The 15,579-nt window shown below is 54.7% G+C and overlaps 2 protein-coding genes across 4 annotated transcripts; one reads left to right on the top strand and one right to left on the bottom strand.

Annotated features, from left to right (window-relative positions):
• The first annotated feature begins 447 nt into the window (after window positions 1-447).
• On the top strand, window positions 448-6,846 carry LOC133144484 (ectonucleotide pyrophosphatase/phosphodiesterase family member 2-like). The gene is made up of 25 exons (XM_061267213.1): window positions 448-556; window positions 691-796; window positions 1,016-1,165; window positions 1,251-1,376; window positions 1,430-1,490; window positions 1,592-1,689; window positions 1,797-1,876; window positions 2,279-2,398; window positions 2,484-2,539; window positions 2,632-2,697; window positions 2,768-2,840; window positions 3,006-3,114; window positions 3,191-3,316; window positions 3,619-3,650; window positions 3,718-3,845; window positions 4,059-4,137; window positions 4,210-4,297; window positions 4,375-4,544; window positions 4,617-4,677; window positions 4,806-4,945; window positions 5,005-5,146; window positions 5,225-5,302; window positions 5,451-5,583; window positions 5,662-5,815; window positions 5,915-6,846. The coding sequence occupies exons 1-25, from the start codon at window positions 539-541 to the stop codon at window positions 6,083-6,085; spliced, it is 2,565 nt and encodes an 854-aa protein (XP_061123197.1). The 5' UTR covers window positions 448-538; the 3' UTR covers window positions 6,086-6,846.
• Window positions 6,847-7,434: 588 nt separating this feature from the next.
• On the bottom strand, window positions 7,435-15,456 carry LOC133144483 (venom phosphodiesterase 1). Of its 3 annotated transcripts, none has more exons than XM_061267212.1 (25): window positions 15,126-15,456; window positions 13,725-13,812; window positions 12,931-13,065; window positions 12,749-12,874; window positions 12,617-12,677; window positions 12,429-12,526; window positions 12,120-12,199; window positions 11,896-12,015; window positions 11,719-11,828; window positions 11,582-11,647; window positions 11,439-11,511; window positions 11,264-11,372; window positions 11,085-11,201; window positions 10,526-10,557; window positions 10,326-10,453; window positions 10,187-10,256; window positions 10,031-10,118; window positions 9,789-9,961; window positions 9,463-9,517; window positions 9,232-9,386; window positions 9,034-9,160; window positions 8,890-8,967; window positions 8,141-8,273; window positions 7,747-7,903; window positions 7,435-7,679 (listed from the first exon to the last, which is right to left on the bottom strand). In XM_061267212.1, exons 1-25 carry the CDS (start codon window positions 15,162-15,164, stop codon window positions 7,509-7,511), a joined length of 2,589 nt encoding a protein of 862 aa, XP_061123196.1. In that variant the 5' UTR covers window positions 15,165-15,456; the 3' UTR covers window positions 7,435-7,508. The 3 variants fall into 3 exon arrangements, with proteins under 3 accessions (XP_061123196.1, XP_061123195.1, XP_061123194.1); XM_061267211.1 differs by lacking the exon at window positions 15,126-15,456 and adding an exon at window positions 14,316-15,095 and having other exon boundaries at window positions 9,232-9,383; XM_061267210.1 differs by lacking the exon at window positions 15,126-15,456 and adding an exon at window positions 14,316-15,094.
• Window positions 15,457-15,579: the final 123 nt, after the last annotated feature.

The raw sequence follows: 15,579 nt of genomic DNA, 5'->3' as shown, positions 1-15,579 counted from the left end.
CACACACACACACACACACACACACGCACGCACGCACGCACGCACACACACACACACACACACACACACACACACACTCAGCGTCAACTTGGTCAGGCGTGTTTGCTGCTGTGGCGTTTGATGATGGTTTAGTCTCCGCCTAAAACACGAACTCTGATGGACAAACGAAAAAGAAAAGGGTCAGAGGTCACACATCAGGTGGATATTGGCCATCAGAAAGCGTGAACAGACCCCCGCCAACCCTTCACACGCACAACCCCCCCCCCTCATGTTCATTGGCTGGACAAGACAAACAATGACACAGTTGAGGGGGGGGACAGGGGTGCGTAGCGGGGGCGGGAGGACGACAGAGGCCGAGAGAGAGAGAGAGAGAGAGAGAGAGAGAGAGAGAGAGAGAGAGAGAGAGAGAGAGAGAGAGAGAGAGAGAGAGAAGGAGAGAGAGAGGGAGAGAGTCCGCTCTCACATCGATTTGCACAGGCGCACTGAGTTCTCCTGGCGGACGTTGGACACTTTTCACTTTGTTGTCCGGCTGACCAACATGCTCATCAACTATTTGGTAAGCAGCTCTTCCTTTTTCGTTTTTCTTCCTCTCATGGCAGACGGAAAAAAACAACACAGCACTTGAGCGTGTCGACAAAGACGGCAAAGTGGCTTTTGATGAGGTCACTGCAGTGTGTCGTCTGCGTGCAGCTGCTGCTGGCGTTGAGCGGGTGGCGCGGTGACATCATCGCAGCGTACGTCTTTCAAGCCAGCCGAACCGTTGAGGGTGGAGATGGCACGCCTGTGCACACAAAAGGTGAGATCGTCTCCCCCGGCTGGTGTCCCCGCTCAGAACTTCATTGTGTCCCTGGGGTCTATGGCAGCCCCCCCCCTCCTGCCATTTTGGGTCTGTTGTTGTGGCACCCATATGGGCTCCCGTGCGCCCCAGGGTCCACCGTGTCCATTTCTTCACTGTCTGGTGTCCCTTGTGTTCCCGGGTTGGCCCGCCTCCCCGTGGCATCCCGGGTTCCCACAGTAGTGTCGGAGTGGGTGAGCTCGTCAGGTTCGTGCAAGGGTCGCTGCTTCGAGCTGGAGGAAGCCGAGCCTCCGGGATGTCGGTGTGACAACTTGTGTAAAACCTACTACAGCTGCTGCTCTGACTTTGACCAGCAATGCCTCAAAACGGGTCAGTACCGCCGCAGGGCGCTCAGAACTCCCGCACGGCCGCACCACTTATCCGTCTTGATCCCCCACACACTCCGTGTGGCTAGCGGGACGCTTCGAGTGCCGTCCGGAGCGTTGTGGCGAGGACAGGATAGACGAGCATGCCTGTCACTGCACGGATGACTGTCTGGAGAAAGGAGACTGCTGCTCCAACTACAAGGCTGTTTGCAAAGGTAGTTCCAGAAACTTCCTGCTCGACTCGGTTTTCACTCTGCTTCCTTTCTAGGCGAGGAGTCGTGGCTCCAAGGAGACTGCAAGGAGATGGTCAGTGCCGAGTGTCCTGCCGGGTGAGTCGGCAGGAAGTAACCAGCAATCAGCGCTAAAGTGCGGTGGAGGAGGCTCAAACAGAGTTGGCAAATACACGTGTGTCGGCTTTTTCGCCCCACAGTTTTGTTCGCCCGCCTCTCATCATGCTGTCTGTGGACGGCTTCCGAGCATCCTACCTGAAGAAGGGCGTCTCCGTCACACCCAACATCCAGAAACTCAGTAGGTTGGCCAACCCAACCCAACCAACCAAACCCAACCCCAACTCCCTCGCGCCAGGCCTTGCCTTCTGCAGGCTTATGCTAACGCTAACAGGTTTCTGCCACCAGGATCATGCGGGACGACTGCTCCATACATGCGGCCTGTCTACCCGACCAAGACCTTCCCAAACTTGTACACATTGGCCACGGTGAGTCATGGGATCTATTCATGTGTCAACACCGGCGCCCACTAGGGGCCACCAGTGGTCATGCACCAGAGGGCCCGAGACAGCTTGTTAATACCTTGGCAGCACGCTAGGAGATAAGGCTTGTGAGGTCCCAACATGCCAGTACGGAATCAACTCAGGACCTTCAGCTCCCAGAAGTCTCGACATACACTGTATGGCATGTCAGGTTTGTCACGAGGTTGTCATTGGCATCTAGGGACCCCGTGCCATTATTGTGAGGTCGCATCATGCCATGCGCCGTCTCCGCTTTATGGTGGGTGGTGACATGTCAGTACCTCAGGAGAATTCCAAAATTGCCGGCAAACCGCCCCGGTCCAGACAAGCACGACCTGTCTATGACGTCCCATTGCGTCAACTCTGCAGGGCCTCTACCCGGAATCCCACGGGATCGTTGGGAACACCATGTACGACCCGGTCTTTAACGCCACATTCAACCTGCGGTCCCGAGAGAAGCTCAACCATCGCTGGTGGGGCGGGCAGCCGGTAAGCGTTTAGGCGACGGGGTCGGGGCGGGGTAAGTGACGCCACTTATTCTGAGGTGTCTGTCACGCATTGGTCTTGTCCACAGATCTGGATCACGGCCAAGGAACAAGGCGTCAAAGCCGGAACCTTCTTCTGGCCTTGGTATTTGGACGGGGTTCCCGATGTACTCGGTAACGTTGGGCGTCATTGCCGCGAACACGGCTCCGCTGACGACATCATTGACATTGTTTCAGGGTTATCGAACTAGAGAGACGCATTCTCACCATCCTGCAGTGGCTGCAACTGCCCGACCAACACAGGTCCAAGACACAGTTGCGCTTCAGCCGGCCTTGGCCTACGCTCTTAACACCGTTGTGTGTTATATACTAGGCCTTACGTCTACGCCGTGCACTCGGAGCAGCCCGACACGTTCGGACATCGCTGGGGTCCGCTGAGCAGCGAGGTGGGCTTAAGGGCGGGGCAATCATGAAAATGGATGAAATAACCCAAACGAGGATGCACAAAGTTATGGACGCATGCAAAAAAATCCTTTGCAGAAAAAGATTCCAAAGGCAAACTAAGAGACACTTTGCTGCGTGTGTGTGTGTGTCGGTGCATGCGGGAATAGCTGGACAACACACTGCGCCAGATTGACGGCGTGATCGGTCAACTTATGAACGGCCTGAAGCAGATGAACCTCCACCGCTGCGTCAATGTCATTGTCGTGGGTGACCACGGTGAGGCCCGGCCCCCTCCGCTCAACACGGGGAGACAGGTGAGGCCTCTGACGCCGACGCCGCCATGAGCCCGCAGGCATGGAGGAGGCACACTGCGACCGCACCGAGTTCCTCAGCAGCTACCCGCTCAACATCGATGACATCACCCTCATCCCGGGCTCGCTGGGCAGGATCCGGCCTCGGGACGGCAAGTCCGCCACCTGTGAGTTAGGCCTGCGTTGCTCAGCTTCGACTGGTTGCTACGTATGCCACATGGCCTCACGCTTGCTTCGGCCTGGCCATACACGGCGATTTGTACGCTCCGTGGAGCATCCGTTTCCCACACACCTTCTTCCTGCTTAGGGCAGCTTGCTCTGTTGCGCAAACTTGACACATCCCGTTTCCCGTTGCGGTCCTCCTCAATTGCTGCTCTCTGTCCACTTGGTTGGCTTGAGCTTCGGCTTTCTGCGCCACTTGCCTCCTACTTGTCAGGTTTTCAACGTTCTCTTATGTACTGCCCCGCAGATGACCCTCAGCAGGTGGTGGCCAACCTGACGGTGAGGAAAGCGTCCCCCGCGCCCCATCTGGTGGCGGCGAGCGGCGTTAACCTTGTGTTGCTCACAGTGCAAGACGGCCACACAGCACTTCACGCCTTACCTCAAGCAACATCTGCCCAAGAGACTCCATTACGCCAACAACCGCCGCATTGAGGACGTGCACCTGCTGATGGAGAGGAAGTGGCACGTTGCCAGGTGATGCCCCACAGGGCGCCTACTCTCTGTGGCCCTGCGAGTGCAACATGCTGGTGGCACAGAAACCACGTGTGCCATGTCGCTTGCCTTTCCCTTGCTTCCCCACGGAAGCGAAACAGCAGGCATGCTCACCTGCAGGCCGCGAGCTCTTCTGCGGATGGACTCGTGTGACATCTTGCATTGAGCAGCCTCAATGTTTTGACCACCTTGCAGGAAAATGCCAGAAAAGATGCGCACCCGCTGCGGCTTCTTCGGCGACCACGGCTTCGACAACAAAATCACCAGCATGAGGGTGCGTTGACTAGATTTGTGCTTGCGGTTTTCCATGCGGGTTCTGACCAAGTTCCCTCTCCTCCGCTTGTAGACCATCTTCGTGGGACACGGGCCCAGTTTCCGTTTTCACACTCAAGTGCCCGAGTTTGACAACATTGAGCTTTACAACGTCATGTGCGGTGAGTCACGCCTACGCTAACAACACACGCATGCATGCACGTACCCCTGCGCCACTCTGCCGCTTCCCGCATCACAGACCTTCTGGGCCTGAAGCCGGCGCCAAACAACGGGACGCACGGAAGCCTGAACGCCATGCTGAAGTCGCCGCCCTTCCAGCCCGTCATGCCGGATGAGGTGTCGCCGCCCGCACAGGAGGAGGAGGCGGCGCCCCTCACCTTTGACCTAGGCTGCAGCTGCGATGACGAGGTCGGCCCGCGTGGTGACGACCCTTGCCGACGAGCCCAAAAGCCTTTTTGACGTCTTTGCGCTTGCTTTCAGAACAAAGTGGAGCAAAACGTGGAGGCCTTTAGCACTACTCAAGATGGCGTCAATGACTACAGTAGGTCTATCCCAAGTCTGGTGGCCCCTAATGCCAGCCCCAATGTGGCTAAGCTCACGGTCATCCAAGATCATCCATCCTTCAGTCACCCCAAAGGCTTGGGCTCCACTTCGTGCTTTTTCCTACAGACGTAACCCAGCTGCCGTTCGGCCGCCCCGCTGTCATGTTCGAGGCACGCTACGCGTTGCTGCATCACTCGGACTTTGTCAGCGCCTATAGCCGCGAGTTGGCCATGCCGCTGTGGACGTCCTTCACGCTGATGCCGCAGGTACGGTTGCATGCGAGCTTTTTGGCTGGGATCCACATGACCGGGTGGTTTGTTCCCAGGAGGACGCAACTCCTCTTCCGCCAGCTTCCGCCAGCGGTCCCTGCCTGCGGATGGACTGGCGAGTGTCGGCCGAGCACAGCGCCAGCTGTGGCGCCTACGAGCGTAACGGCCTCCTAGGCTACGGCTTCCTGTTCCCGCCCGGTAAACACCAGGCCGGCGGCCGTGTTGCGGTGGCACCCGTGCGCCGAGTCATCTTCGATTTTGTTTTTCTGTCCGCAGAGTTGGCGTCATCGCCCGAGTCCACATACGAGGCGTCACTCATCACCAACACTGTGCCCATGTTTCCCGCCTTCACTCGTAAGTCCAGTGCACGGCGTGATATCTCGGCGGGCCGGACAAAGGAGGCGCTGTCCTGGCCGAGGGGCGGCGTATGACTGCCTCTTTGTTGGATGCCGTGACTCAGCACTCTTGGTCAGGTGACAAGTGCATGTGTGCGTGCCCACAGGAATCTGGCGTTACCTGCAAGGGGCACTGCTCAGGCGCTACACACAGGAGAAGAGCGGCATCAATGTCCTGGCCGGACCTGTCTTTGACTACAACTACGACGGCCGCCGAGATAGCCTTGAGGAAATTCGAGAGTGAGTGCGCCCGCTTGTGTTTTGGAAGCGACCACTGCACGCGTAAGAGGCGGTGAGAGTAAGCGCAGTTGTGTGCAGGTGGTCTACTGGCACGCCGCCTGTGCCCACCCACTACTTCACCGTGGTGACCAGCTGCCGGCAAGCCAACCTAACACTAGACGAGTGCGACGGTGACTTGAGCGTCTTCTCCTTCCTGATTCCTCACCTTGACAACAACAGCGAGACCTGCAAGGTGAGTTTCGCACTCCTTCGGAGGTTGGCAGCTGGCCTGGCGGTTGGCCAGGCGGCTGGTCTGGCCTGCGCCCGCTGATGTGTTGCCGCTGACGCACAGGGCGAAGGCGGTGAGCATCTTTGGGTGGAGGAGCTGCTGCAGCTTCACACGGCCAGGGTTCGAGACGTAGAGATCCTCAGCGGGCTCGACCTCTATCGGGCCCACAACCAGAGCTACAGCGGCATCCTCAGCTTCAAGACGTACCTGCACACCTTTGAGCTGGATGACTGAGGCCCGCATGACTTGGCTCGTGCCTTGGCGAGAAACGCAGGAGCGGCTGACGTCAAACCTCCCGGCACCCAGACAAGAACAGATGCAAGACAGCCATTTCACCGACGCCTGACCAACCGACACCTGACCCGACCGGCACAGACACCTGACAGAAAGCAGCCCGAGCGTCTGACACCCGACTGACTGACAGCTGAACGACAGACACCCAACCAGGAGACCGAGCGACCCACGAGAGACACCCCACCGAGAGATGGCCGACTTGCTGATGTCTGACAAAGAGACAGAACTCCGTACGACCTTCATTGCCGCCTGCCGTTCCTGAATAGAAAGCAAGTGGGCGTGGCTAAATACAGCAAACAAAACACGGACATGCGCACCTCACGATAGCTTTGGTTCAGCTCACTGACTTTTTGTTTACCCCCATTGCTTCTGGCGCCTCGCCTCCCCGCTTTTCATTTACGTCTGGCTCCCATGTCTTATTTAACACACTCAACAAAATAACGGTTACTTGACTTTGGGATGAACCCGTTTGCTGTTCATAGCGAAAAAAAAAAAGTCCAAACACCCTGACTGGCTAATCTGTTCTTTCTTTAACCATTGCTCGTTCATTTCTGTTTCAATTGGCTTATTTTGCCAGGTTTGTTTTAGCCAGCATTCATGGTTCATTCCACTTGATGGTTACAACATAATAAAAGTTTGAAATGAGAGCACTTGAGATCATTTCGGAACATTGAAAAAATAAAAAATAAGTCTTCCCTTCCAGAAGCTGGACCTCGACAACGTCGCTACATTTTGTCATTGTTGTTAATGTATTCAAGCTATCGCTACTCTGTATCGGCCGGTAGCATCTACTTGCACCAATACCGGTCTGAAAGAAAAAGGGGGGCTCAAACATCCGTGGTATGATTTAACCAGGACAAAAGCGAAGAACATTTCCACTCTGTTGAACGTCAGGTTAGGAGTTTGCGTTTTTATCAACTCATCACATTGGACGAGTAGCAGCTGGTAATGAGGTGGGAGAAGCCTGCCGTCCCTCGGACACGACAGACTTTTGACAAGGCACATCTTCTTCTTATCATGGCTACAAGGCAGTTACAGGCTTGGCTAGATGTGGTTCAGCCACAGCTGAACACATTTCTGTAGGACCGTCAATGCTGGTCATGAGGAGGTTCCTTGTTTCCAAGGTCGACCGTTGTGTCTATCTCCAGGCATGATGTTTTCTGTTCTGTAGCTTTGCGGCTTGTAGCTTGCAGTTTTCGGCATAGCTTGTAGCTGCGTTGTAGCTTGTAACTTAAAGGCACATAAAATAATATAATAAAAGCACAAAGTCACTTGAACTCTTTGTCAGCTTGTGCCTCAAAACTTTATTGACTGTAGTGACATTTGCACACAGTGAAGCCAAAAAAGACAACGCCTGTCTTGGTTATGGCTTTTGATTGGCAGCTGTGGGGCGGGTCTTGAGTCGCAGGAGCTCAGGGAGTGGTCTGTTACTCTCCTGGTAGAAATCCAGTCCTGTGATCCACTCCACGTCTCGCACGCGAGCTTGGTGGAACCAAATGTGATCTTCCACCCAGGAAGCTTCGTCTTTGTCGCTCTGTTGAAGGGCAATCAGTTTTAATGTTGCCGTCACGGCAGCCCGATGGCACGGCGGTCGGCACTACCTGGCAGTTCTCGGAGTTGTCAACTCTGTGAGGCAGCAGGAAGGCGACGGCGCGCAGCGCTCCCTCACATTCTGGCAGCGGGCGGCTGGCGTTGCGGCAGCTGCTCAGCACGGCAAAGTAATGTGTGGGCACAGACACGTTGCCCGGGGTTGCCCACCTGGGTGACACAGCCGCATGGTTAAAGTGCGTGCCGACAGACGGCCCACCATGGACTTTGTCTCAGTACCGGCCATTCAATGGCACCGCCTTTAATTTTCTCAACCTCACTCATTCAAGTTTTGGATTGAAACTCAAAAACGTGTCAGCTAACTGAACTTGCAAACTAAATTGAATAAAAAGTGTGAACACAGACTCGAGCCTAGTCTGTGTGCATTTTTTCTTTTTTTTTTTGTACCGCTCAATGAGCTCGAGTCGGTCGCGGCGTCCGTCATGGTCGTAGTCGAAGACGGGGCCAGTTAGCACGTTGATGCCATTGTAGACGCCGGCGTACTTCTTGAGCAGCATGCCCTGGAAATACGTCCAGATCCCTAAAGTGGAAAGGATGGGACACAAGTATGAAATACATTCTTTGCATCGTCACCTTCAACAAAACACGAAAACTTTTGCTTTTCAGAACTGAATTGGAGGGTTTCTATTGAAGTAGGGACGTCGCCAATTTTAGCAGCAGTGGCGGGCATCATGTGCAAATGTTTGAGGAGGGGGGGGGTAAAAGAAAAAAAAAAAGCAATGAGTATTGTGAAAACATCATGACGACAGTTTATCTCGAGCGATAGACGACTAGCTCGAGATTGATTCGAAAAGGTCTCGTATGCGTGCTTGTGCCAGTATGACACTGCCTCTTGGTGGCCAGGGAATGCACAACAAAACGCTTCAAAACAGCTCCATGCAAGCTGCAGGGAATCTTTTCCTCCTCTGGGTGGCCAGCCACTGCTTCCACAGTGCACAGACTGCCTGCCAAAATGAATTCATATCGAGCCTTGCTGTTAGCATTAGCCACTGGCAGAGGCTAGCGGCTGGCATGCTGAGAATGCTTTGGATCGCTGGACTTAGTAATGGCGTGTTCAGCAAAGCGGTGGAAAGAGTATTGGCGGCAGTCACGGACAGCGACCATTCCACGTCTCGCGACTCCACGCAACAACGTACTGTGAAACTGCGGGTACATGGGCACCAGGTGGCTGCTCAGCAAGGCGTCATAGCGCTCCGCCTCCTTCAGGGTCAGACCTGCAACGCGACAAAGGTCATTTGAGCTTATTGTGGCTCAGGGCGCAGACTCTGGCCCAGGCGTACCAGGCGGGTAGAGGAAGGCACGGGACAAGTGTCCATAGTCCTCACAACCACGACTGTCAGATGGGGGTATCCGGACGTCAGCCCGCAGGCAGTCCGCCCCGATAGGCGGCAGCGGCTCAGAGTTGCTCTGCCAAAAGGGGAACATCAAAAGGCAGCCATCGAATCTAATCCAGAGCGCTGCAGCTACGGCTGGCGTACCGGCGCGTCCATGTTGAAAGAACTCCACAACGGCATCTTCAGGTCACGGCTGTAGGCGCTGAGAAACGCCTCCTGGTGGAGGATGCAGTAGCGTTCCCCGGGCCTCAGCAAGCGTGGCCGGCCGAACATCAGGTGTTTGCGCCGTGCCACCGCTTCTGCAGGAATGGGAAGGGGTGCAAGGTTAATTTGGACAGAGGTAGCAACCAGACGCCACAGTAGTAATGGCCTCACCTTGAGCGGATGTCATGTTGAGGCGACGGTTGGCGGTCTCGACAGCGTCCACGCTCTGAGGAGCGCACCCGGCAGGAAGCACAAAAACACAACGATAACAGTTCCATGAATGCTAAAGCTAACAGCTAGAGGAGAACCGGCAGTAACCTAAGTCTAACAGCGCCAGCAACTCAAAACGAAAGACGCAGTAACAACAACTGGTCCTAGTCCCACTAAGTGTACCAGCAGAGCAGGACTGAAAACAGTGCCACCAACAGTAACAAGCCTGGTAACAGTTAGAGGACCGGAATCTGACGCAAGAGGAGGCGCGCCGCCACCGGACGCACCATGCTGGGGCAGGAGCAGCCCAACGGGTCTTGCGGCTGTAGACTGCTAAGGCTGCACTCGGTGGGTGCGCTGCGCTCTGGCAGGGGCGTGGGCGAGTAGAAGGGCTGTCGCAGCATGTGGTTCAGGCTGCCGTGCGTGCCGTTGTTGGCGGCTGGTGAGATCTGCAGCACGTCTGCACTCACATGGGTTGCAAAGGTCATAGGAGTCACGAGCCAGTGTGGCGGCGGCAGCGCGGACTGACCGCACATGAGGTTGTAGAGCTCGATGTTGGCGAAGGGTTCCACTTCCGTGCGAGAGACAAACTTTGGCCCGTAAGCAACGAACATAGCCTGGCGGAGGGATCAGAGCAGAGTTGCCACGCTGCCTCGTTAGCATCCTAGCACGTGAACTGACTCACGTGCATGCTGGCCACATCGTTGTCGTAGCCGTGCTGGCCGCCGTCGCAGAAGCGCAGCGAGCCTGGAAGCCTGACAGCAGAGCGGTGCCGTGACTCTGGAACAGGTGCGGGCGGGGCAGACCGGGGCGCGCCTGCCTACCTTTCCAGCAGCCATTTTGGCTCCACCAGCACATTGACATCTTCAATACGACGGCTGTTGGCGAAGTGAAGCCGTTTGGGCAGGTGCCACTTCAAGTACGGCCGCAGCTTCTGCGTCGCACGCTTGCACTAAAAAGGCAACAAGCGCAACGTCGCTCCCACCCGTGCACATGGCATCTTCGACGTGGTATTTGTGCTCACCGTCAAGTTGGCAACAATGCCAGCTGCATCCACTGAAACACAAACGGACGTTAAAGAGCTTGCTACGAGTCGTTCACGCTCATGTTAATGTGCGGTCTTCATTTAGAGCAGGGGTGTCAAACTCATTTTTTTCATGGGCCGCATTGTAGTCATAGCTTCTTTCAGAGGGCCATTATGAGTGTCAACCCAAATAAATGTATGAGGTCTTTATTATATACAGTAAAAGCTACAAAACAAACTGACAACTCATTTTCAAATGAGACTAGTAAAAACTGGTCAAATATTTACAAAAAGATATTAAAGGTGAAGACAATTTGATATTCTAGTAATGACACACAATTTGTCTTCGCGGGCCACATAAAATGATGTGGTGGGCCATTTCTGGCCCCCGGGCCTTGAGTTTGACACCAGTGATTTAGAGGGGGGTTACTCGTTCTTACTCGCTCAGAACCCGGACTACTTTCAAATACCTGCGCCAAAGAGAATCTCACTTTTGACCAGAGTTCAAATAGTGCTCGGGCTTGGCTTTTGGGCGCCCTAATAAAGCCCCTCCACTCACAGTCGGCGTTCTTGGCCCGGATGCGTCCAAAGGGGCCCTCGGTAGCGATGTAGTCATCCACGTGGCCCAGAAACTCCTGCAGGTTTTCCTTCCTGTCGCAGCTGGTTTCCTCCATGCCTGTCAGCACGCGCGGCAAAGTTATTCTCCGCCTCGCCCGACAAGAGCCTCGTTGCAGTTACCGTGATCAGCCACCACTATGACGTTGACGCAGCGGTGAAGCCCCATTTGCTTGAGTCCGTTCATCAGCTGACCGATCATCTTGTCCACGCCTTTAATGGCCTGCGCTACCTGTGGCCAAGTAACATTATTCATTCACATCATTGGAGCTCAGTGTCAATCACGGTTTGGACATACCCCCCCGCTGACAGGACCGAAGCTGTGTCCCGATTTGTCTGGCTCCTCCAGGTAGAGGGTGTAGAAGTCCGGTCTGGAGGAGACCGTACGGCACATGACAACGCGGCTCACGGGTTGCAGGCGCGGACCGAAAGTCGAGTCACCTTTGAGCGGCCGGCAGCTGGAGCCACTTCAACACTGTCAGGACTCGCTCCTCGAATGGGATTTTCCTGCAAGTCAAACGCAGCCCATTAGCTCGCCGTTCCTTTGGCAGTGGCTCAGGAAGAGTCTGGCCGCGTACCCGTCGTATGGCCGGTAGATGTCTGGGAAGCTTCCGTTTATTTTCACGTCCGATCCGGGCCAGAAGAAAGTTCCAGACTTTAGGCCCTGATACTTTGCCGTGTGCCAAACCTGGAGAGGAAATCCCGCTCAGCCATAAGTGACGCACACATGCACCCGTCCAAATTAGTCCACTCACCGGTTGTCCTAGATACCATGCAGGGTTCTCCTTCTCCGGACTCGACAAGGTGAAAATGGCATCCATCACAGGATCGTACATCACGTTGTCAATCAAACCGTTGGATTCAGGATACAGACCCTGGTGTGTGTGCGTGTGTGCGTGCGTGCGTGCGTGCGTGTTGTCAATAGGGATGATATCAGTTCAACCTTGACTGTGTGCCCTTGTCTGTGTGTTTTTGTTACCGTGACAATGCTGTAGTGGTTGGGAAAAGTCTTGGTGGGAAAGGCTGACTGCATATAAGGTGTCGACGTTCCACATTTTTCTTAAGGGAGGAGAGGGAAAAATATTACCCTAACAATATCACCATCACACCCCAACAAAGATGAGGTGTTTTTTCTGCACTACGTGAGGAGCAAAGTCACGGCATGGCCTCAAGAGTTGACTCGCTGTGAGACATTGTTCTGTAGACAATATTCACAGTGGTCAAAGTCTGAGGCAGCAGCACCAGCGGCAGCAGCAGCAGCAGCGGCGGCAAGCGGTTGATGACTCACTGAGTTTGCTGAGAACCGGGATGAGCGGGCTCCAAAGACGCAGGTAGTCTGCTCGCAGGCCGTCTAGAGACACCAGAAGCAGAGGCTGGCGCTGGAAGCTAGCAAAGAAAGACACCGCCCGTCATGCCACATCGCGCCTGCGGAGGCACTACCTAGTGCATGCGACTGCATGTGCGCATGCGCTGTACCCTGGCGGACAGAAGGGGCGTGACAGGTTGTCGCACTCGTCTTCCACCCATTCGGGCTCGCCTGCCAACACGGACAAGTCACATGATGATGCACCGCAACGCGTGGCTGGCGCACACACTGCGGCATCTCACCCTGGCAGATGTGTCTGTAGTTGCTGCAGCAGTCCGAATTTGCGGCGCAGTCCTCCGAACAGTGACACCTGCTGGTGGACAGCCTCGTCTCGCCGCAGCGCACACGCGTGCACTCCCAAAGTTCACCTGCACACAAGCGCGTCAGCCAGCCGGACAGTTTGCGTAGGTTGGCAACCTCTCACCAGGGGCTTTGCAAAGGTCGTGGTAGTCATGGCAACAGGTCCCACTCCCCTGGCAGGCGTCGTCACATCTGCAGCCAGGCGTGGCGCCGTCATACGGCTGGTAGCACCGGTTCCTGCACGTCTGCAGCGGTGCCACTGGGGTATGGACGACACCAAATGACTCACACATGGGGTCTTCCCTTTGCGTTCATTGGTCGCCAAGAAGTTGCTGCTCAATCGACGCTTTGGAAACCCCTGACGAGACACAATCGCGTGCCTTTCCGCGGTAACTCCAATAATGTTCAACGCTTGATGGAGCGTGCCGTGCGACACACACAGTGGCTAACGCTAGCTAATATTGGCCGCCTTCTAGGTCTCTCAGACTAGCATACAGGTGACCCCAAAAGCCATCCCTGCACCTCGCACGCAATATTTATGCCGTGCTTTCTGCGGAAAGCATCAAAAGATATAACTGATTAGTCATTGCTTGCTGTTGATGGGCCACGTGGCAATGAGGTCATTAAGTGCTCTAAGCCTCAGTTTTATTGGAGGACTCAACTTTACAGCGCCTCTGTAAAGATCTTTATCAACAAACGCCTCTCCAGCCATCCGCTCTGTCCCGACGACACGCTGTGGAGCCAGTGGAATGTTCGAGGAGCTCATGAGCAAGGCACGAGTGAATGATTGCCGCCAAGGCGGCCTGGAATTTGATGAATTGGAATTTCTTTAAACACTCGAAGGCCCTTCTGCTCGCGTACATTTGGCGCCACGGAACCCACTCTGAACGTGCGCGAGGTGCCCGCACGGGAGGTCACCTTGGTCTTGACAGTCCTGCAGTTTCAGACCCAGTCCCAGTCCGAGGCCCAGGATCAGAGTCACCAGCGACACGGACAGGACGCCCACCTGGCAAAGACAACAAACGTCACAGCAGGAACCAAGTTCTACATGCAACACAACATGAACGCAAGACAATGAAATGAAGACATTTGGCAACAAGACGTGGGGGCCAGGACAAGCGCCACCCGGTGGCAGCAAAGCTCATTTTCAGCTTTGGCCTTCAGGACAAACTCAATTGTCAGCCAACTCAAGCAGGCCTTTCCAACACTAATTAACCTGCTGCAAAATGAAAAACTACAAAGACAAGGGAAAAAAAACATTCTGCCGTGGGAGCTTGAATGAACGACTTGTGAGGGGAACCAACATCTTGATTTGTTGTTTTGGGCTGAAAGTTTGATGGCGGTTATAAGCGAGTTTGTCTCGATATTGCGTCGATATTGACCAGGCGGAAAGCTGAGCTCGTTGTCTTCTTTTTCCGCCGCGTGACTCGGCCAATGATCCGCGACACGAACGTTGCCTTCACTTAACTTTCAAAACGAAAAATTGGAAGGAACAGAGGACACACTTACGGGTGAGCAGGGCGCCATCGCGATCGAGAGTAACAGCAGGTGCTCTAACAAGTGGAGAGCTTTGGCGGTGACAAATGGCGACACTCCCCCACCCGAGAACAGCTGAAGCGTATTTGTTAACGAGCAGCGCATTAAATAGGGACGATTCCCGGTGAACACCAGCTCCATTGTGATTGGTCTGTGATGAACGTACACACGCCCTCTCAGGTAGGAGAGGGTCTGCACACTCAGGCCGGGTTTGGAGGTCAATGTGAGTTTGCTAGTGCCCGAGACTTGTCAAAGCGGTTTAGACGCAACAGATGAGTATTTTGATCAGGGGGAAGGTGACGGCGGGTAGCGTCACTCTTTCTAAGTTCAGTTGTTGTAGCTTTGCGTTGTGTCACGTGACCATGTTGGACCAAGCCAAGCAGCCACTACATATCTTGCGTTTAATTGAGCCGTACGGGTCAAAGGTCAACGTATTTTGAAATAACCGCCTCGTTTTCATCCATCGGCAAAAGCTCGCGTTTCGCCCCGGGTGTGTAGACTTTTTCCAGCCACAGTAGCTTTTTTCGGCTGATCTTTTTGTGCCCATCATGATGATGTCATCAATGACCTTCCGCTGAGAAGCACAAATGCCTGATTGGAAATGAGCTCCTTGGTTTGTTTCTCGAGTTTCCCGTCGCAGATTTGCCGTGACGTGGGATGCCTTGGATAGTTTTGTTCGTTCACTCCGTAGGGGGAAAAAGCAACGTGAGCTTTCTTCCAAGTTGGCTTCATCATCTTTACCAACACTGCAGTTGCCAGGCAAAGCGAAGGCGAGCTACTCACGAGGACGAGCTGCTGCTTCTTCTTCCGCGATGCCTTCATGGAGCGCGCCAGCCAGGAAAATGATGTGGAGGATGACGGCAGGCGACCTCTGGACCGCGCAGGCGTGACCTTAGTCACTGATTAGCAGAAGGCCCAGATAAGCCGGGGCTTGCTAACGCAGCCGTGATGTCACCTTACAACTTGATCGCCTTCCTCCTGCATGTGTACTTAATCAAGTGGCCTACCTAACAACCATCATTCAATTCTTCACCATCAAGCCTCTCGTCAATTAAACGGAATCGGACGCGCAAAGACATAAAGCGCAACAAAAGCAACAGCAAACACGCCTCGTCCTGGCCTCCGAGTCTGCCACGACTAATCTGAACCGCCACCACTCGGAAGCCTCGTCATGGTCTTGTTGCTTGTGTCGTAGTAGCAAGTCTTCCAAGTCTTGGACATGCAATGTGGCAACAAG

The sequence above is a fragment of the Syngnathus typhle genome, linkage group LG20 (genome assembly GCF_033458585.1).
Source record: "Syngnathus typhle isolate RoL2023-S1 ecotype Sweden linkage group LG20, RoL_Styp_1.0, whole genome shotgun sequence".
Classification (NCBI taxonomy): Eukaryota; Metazoa; Chordata; class Actinopteri; order Syngnathiformes; family Syngnathidae; genus Syngnathus; species Syngnathus typhle.
Note: the sequence above shows the minus strand (reverse complement) of the source record. Positions and strands in the feature narration are given on the sequence as shown.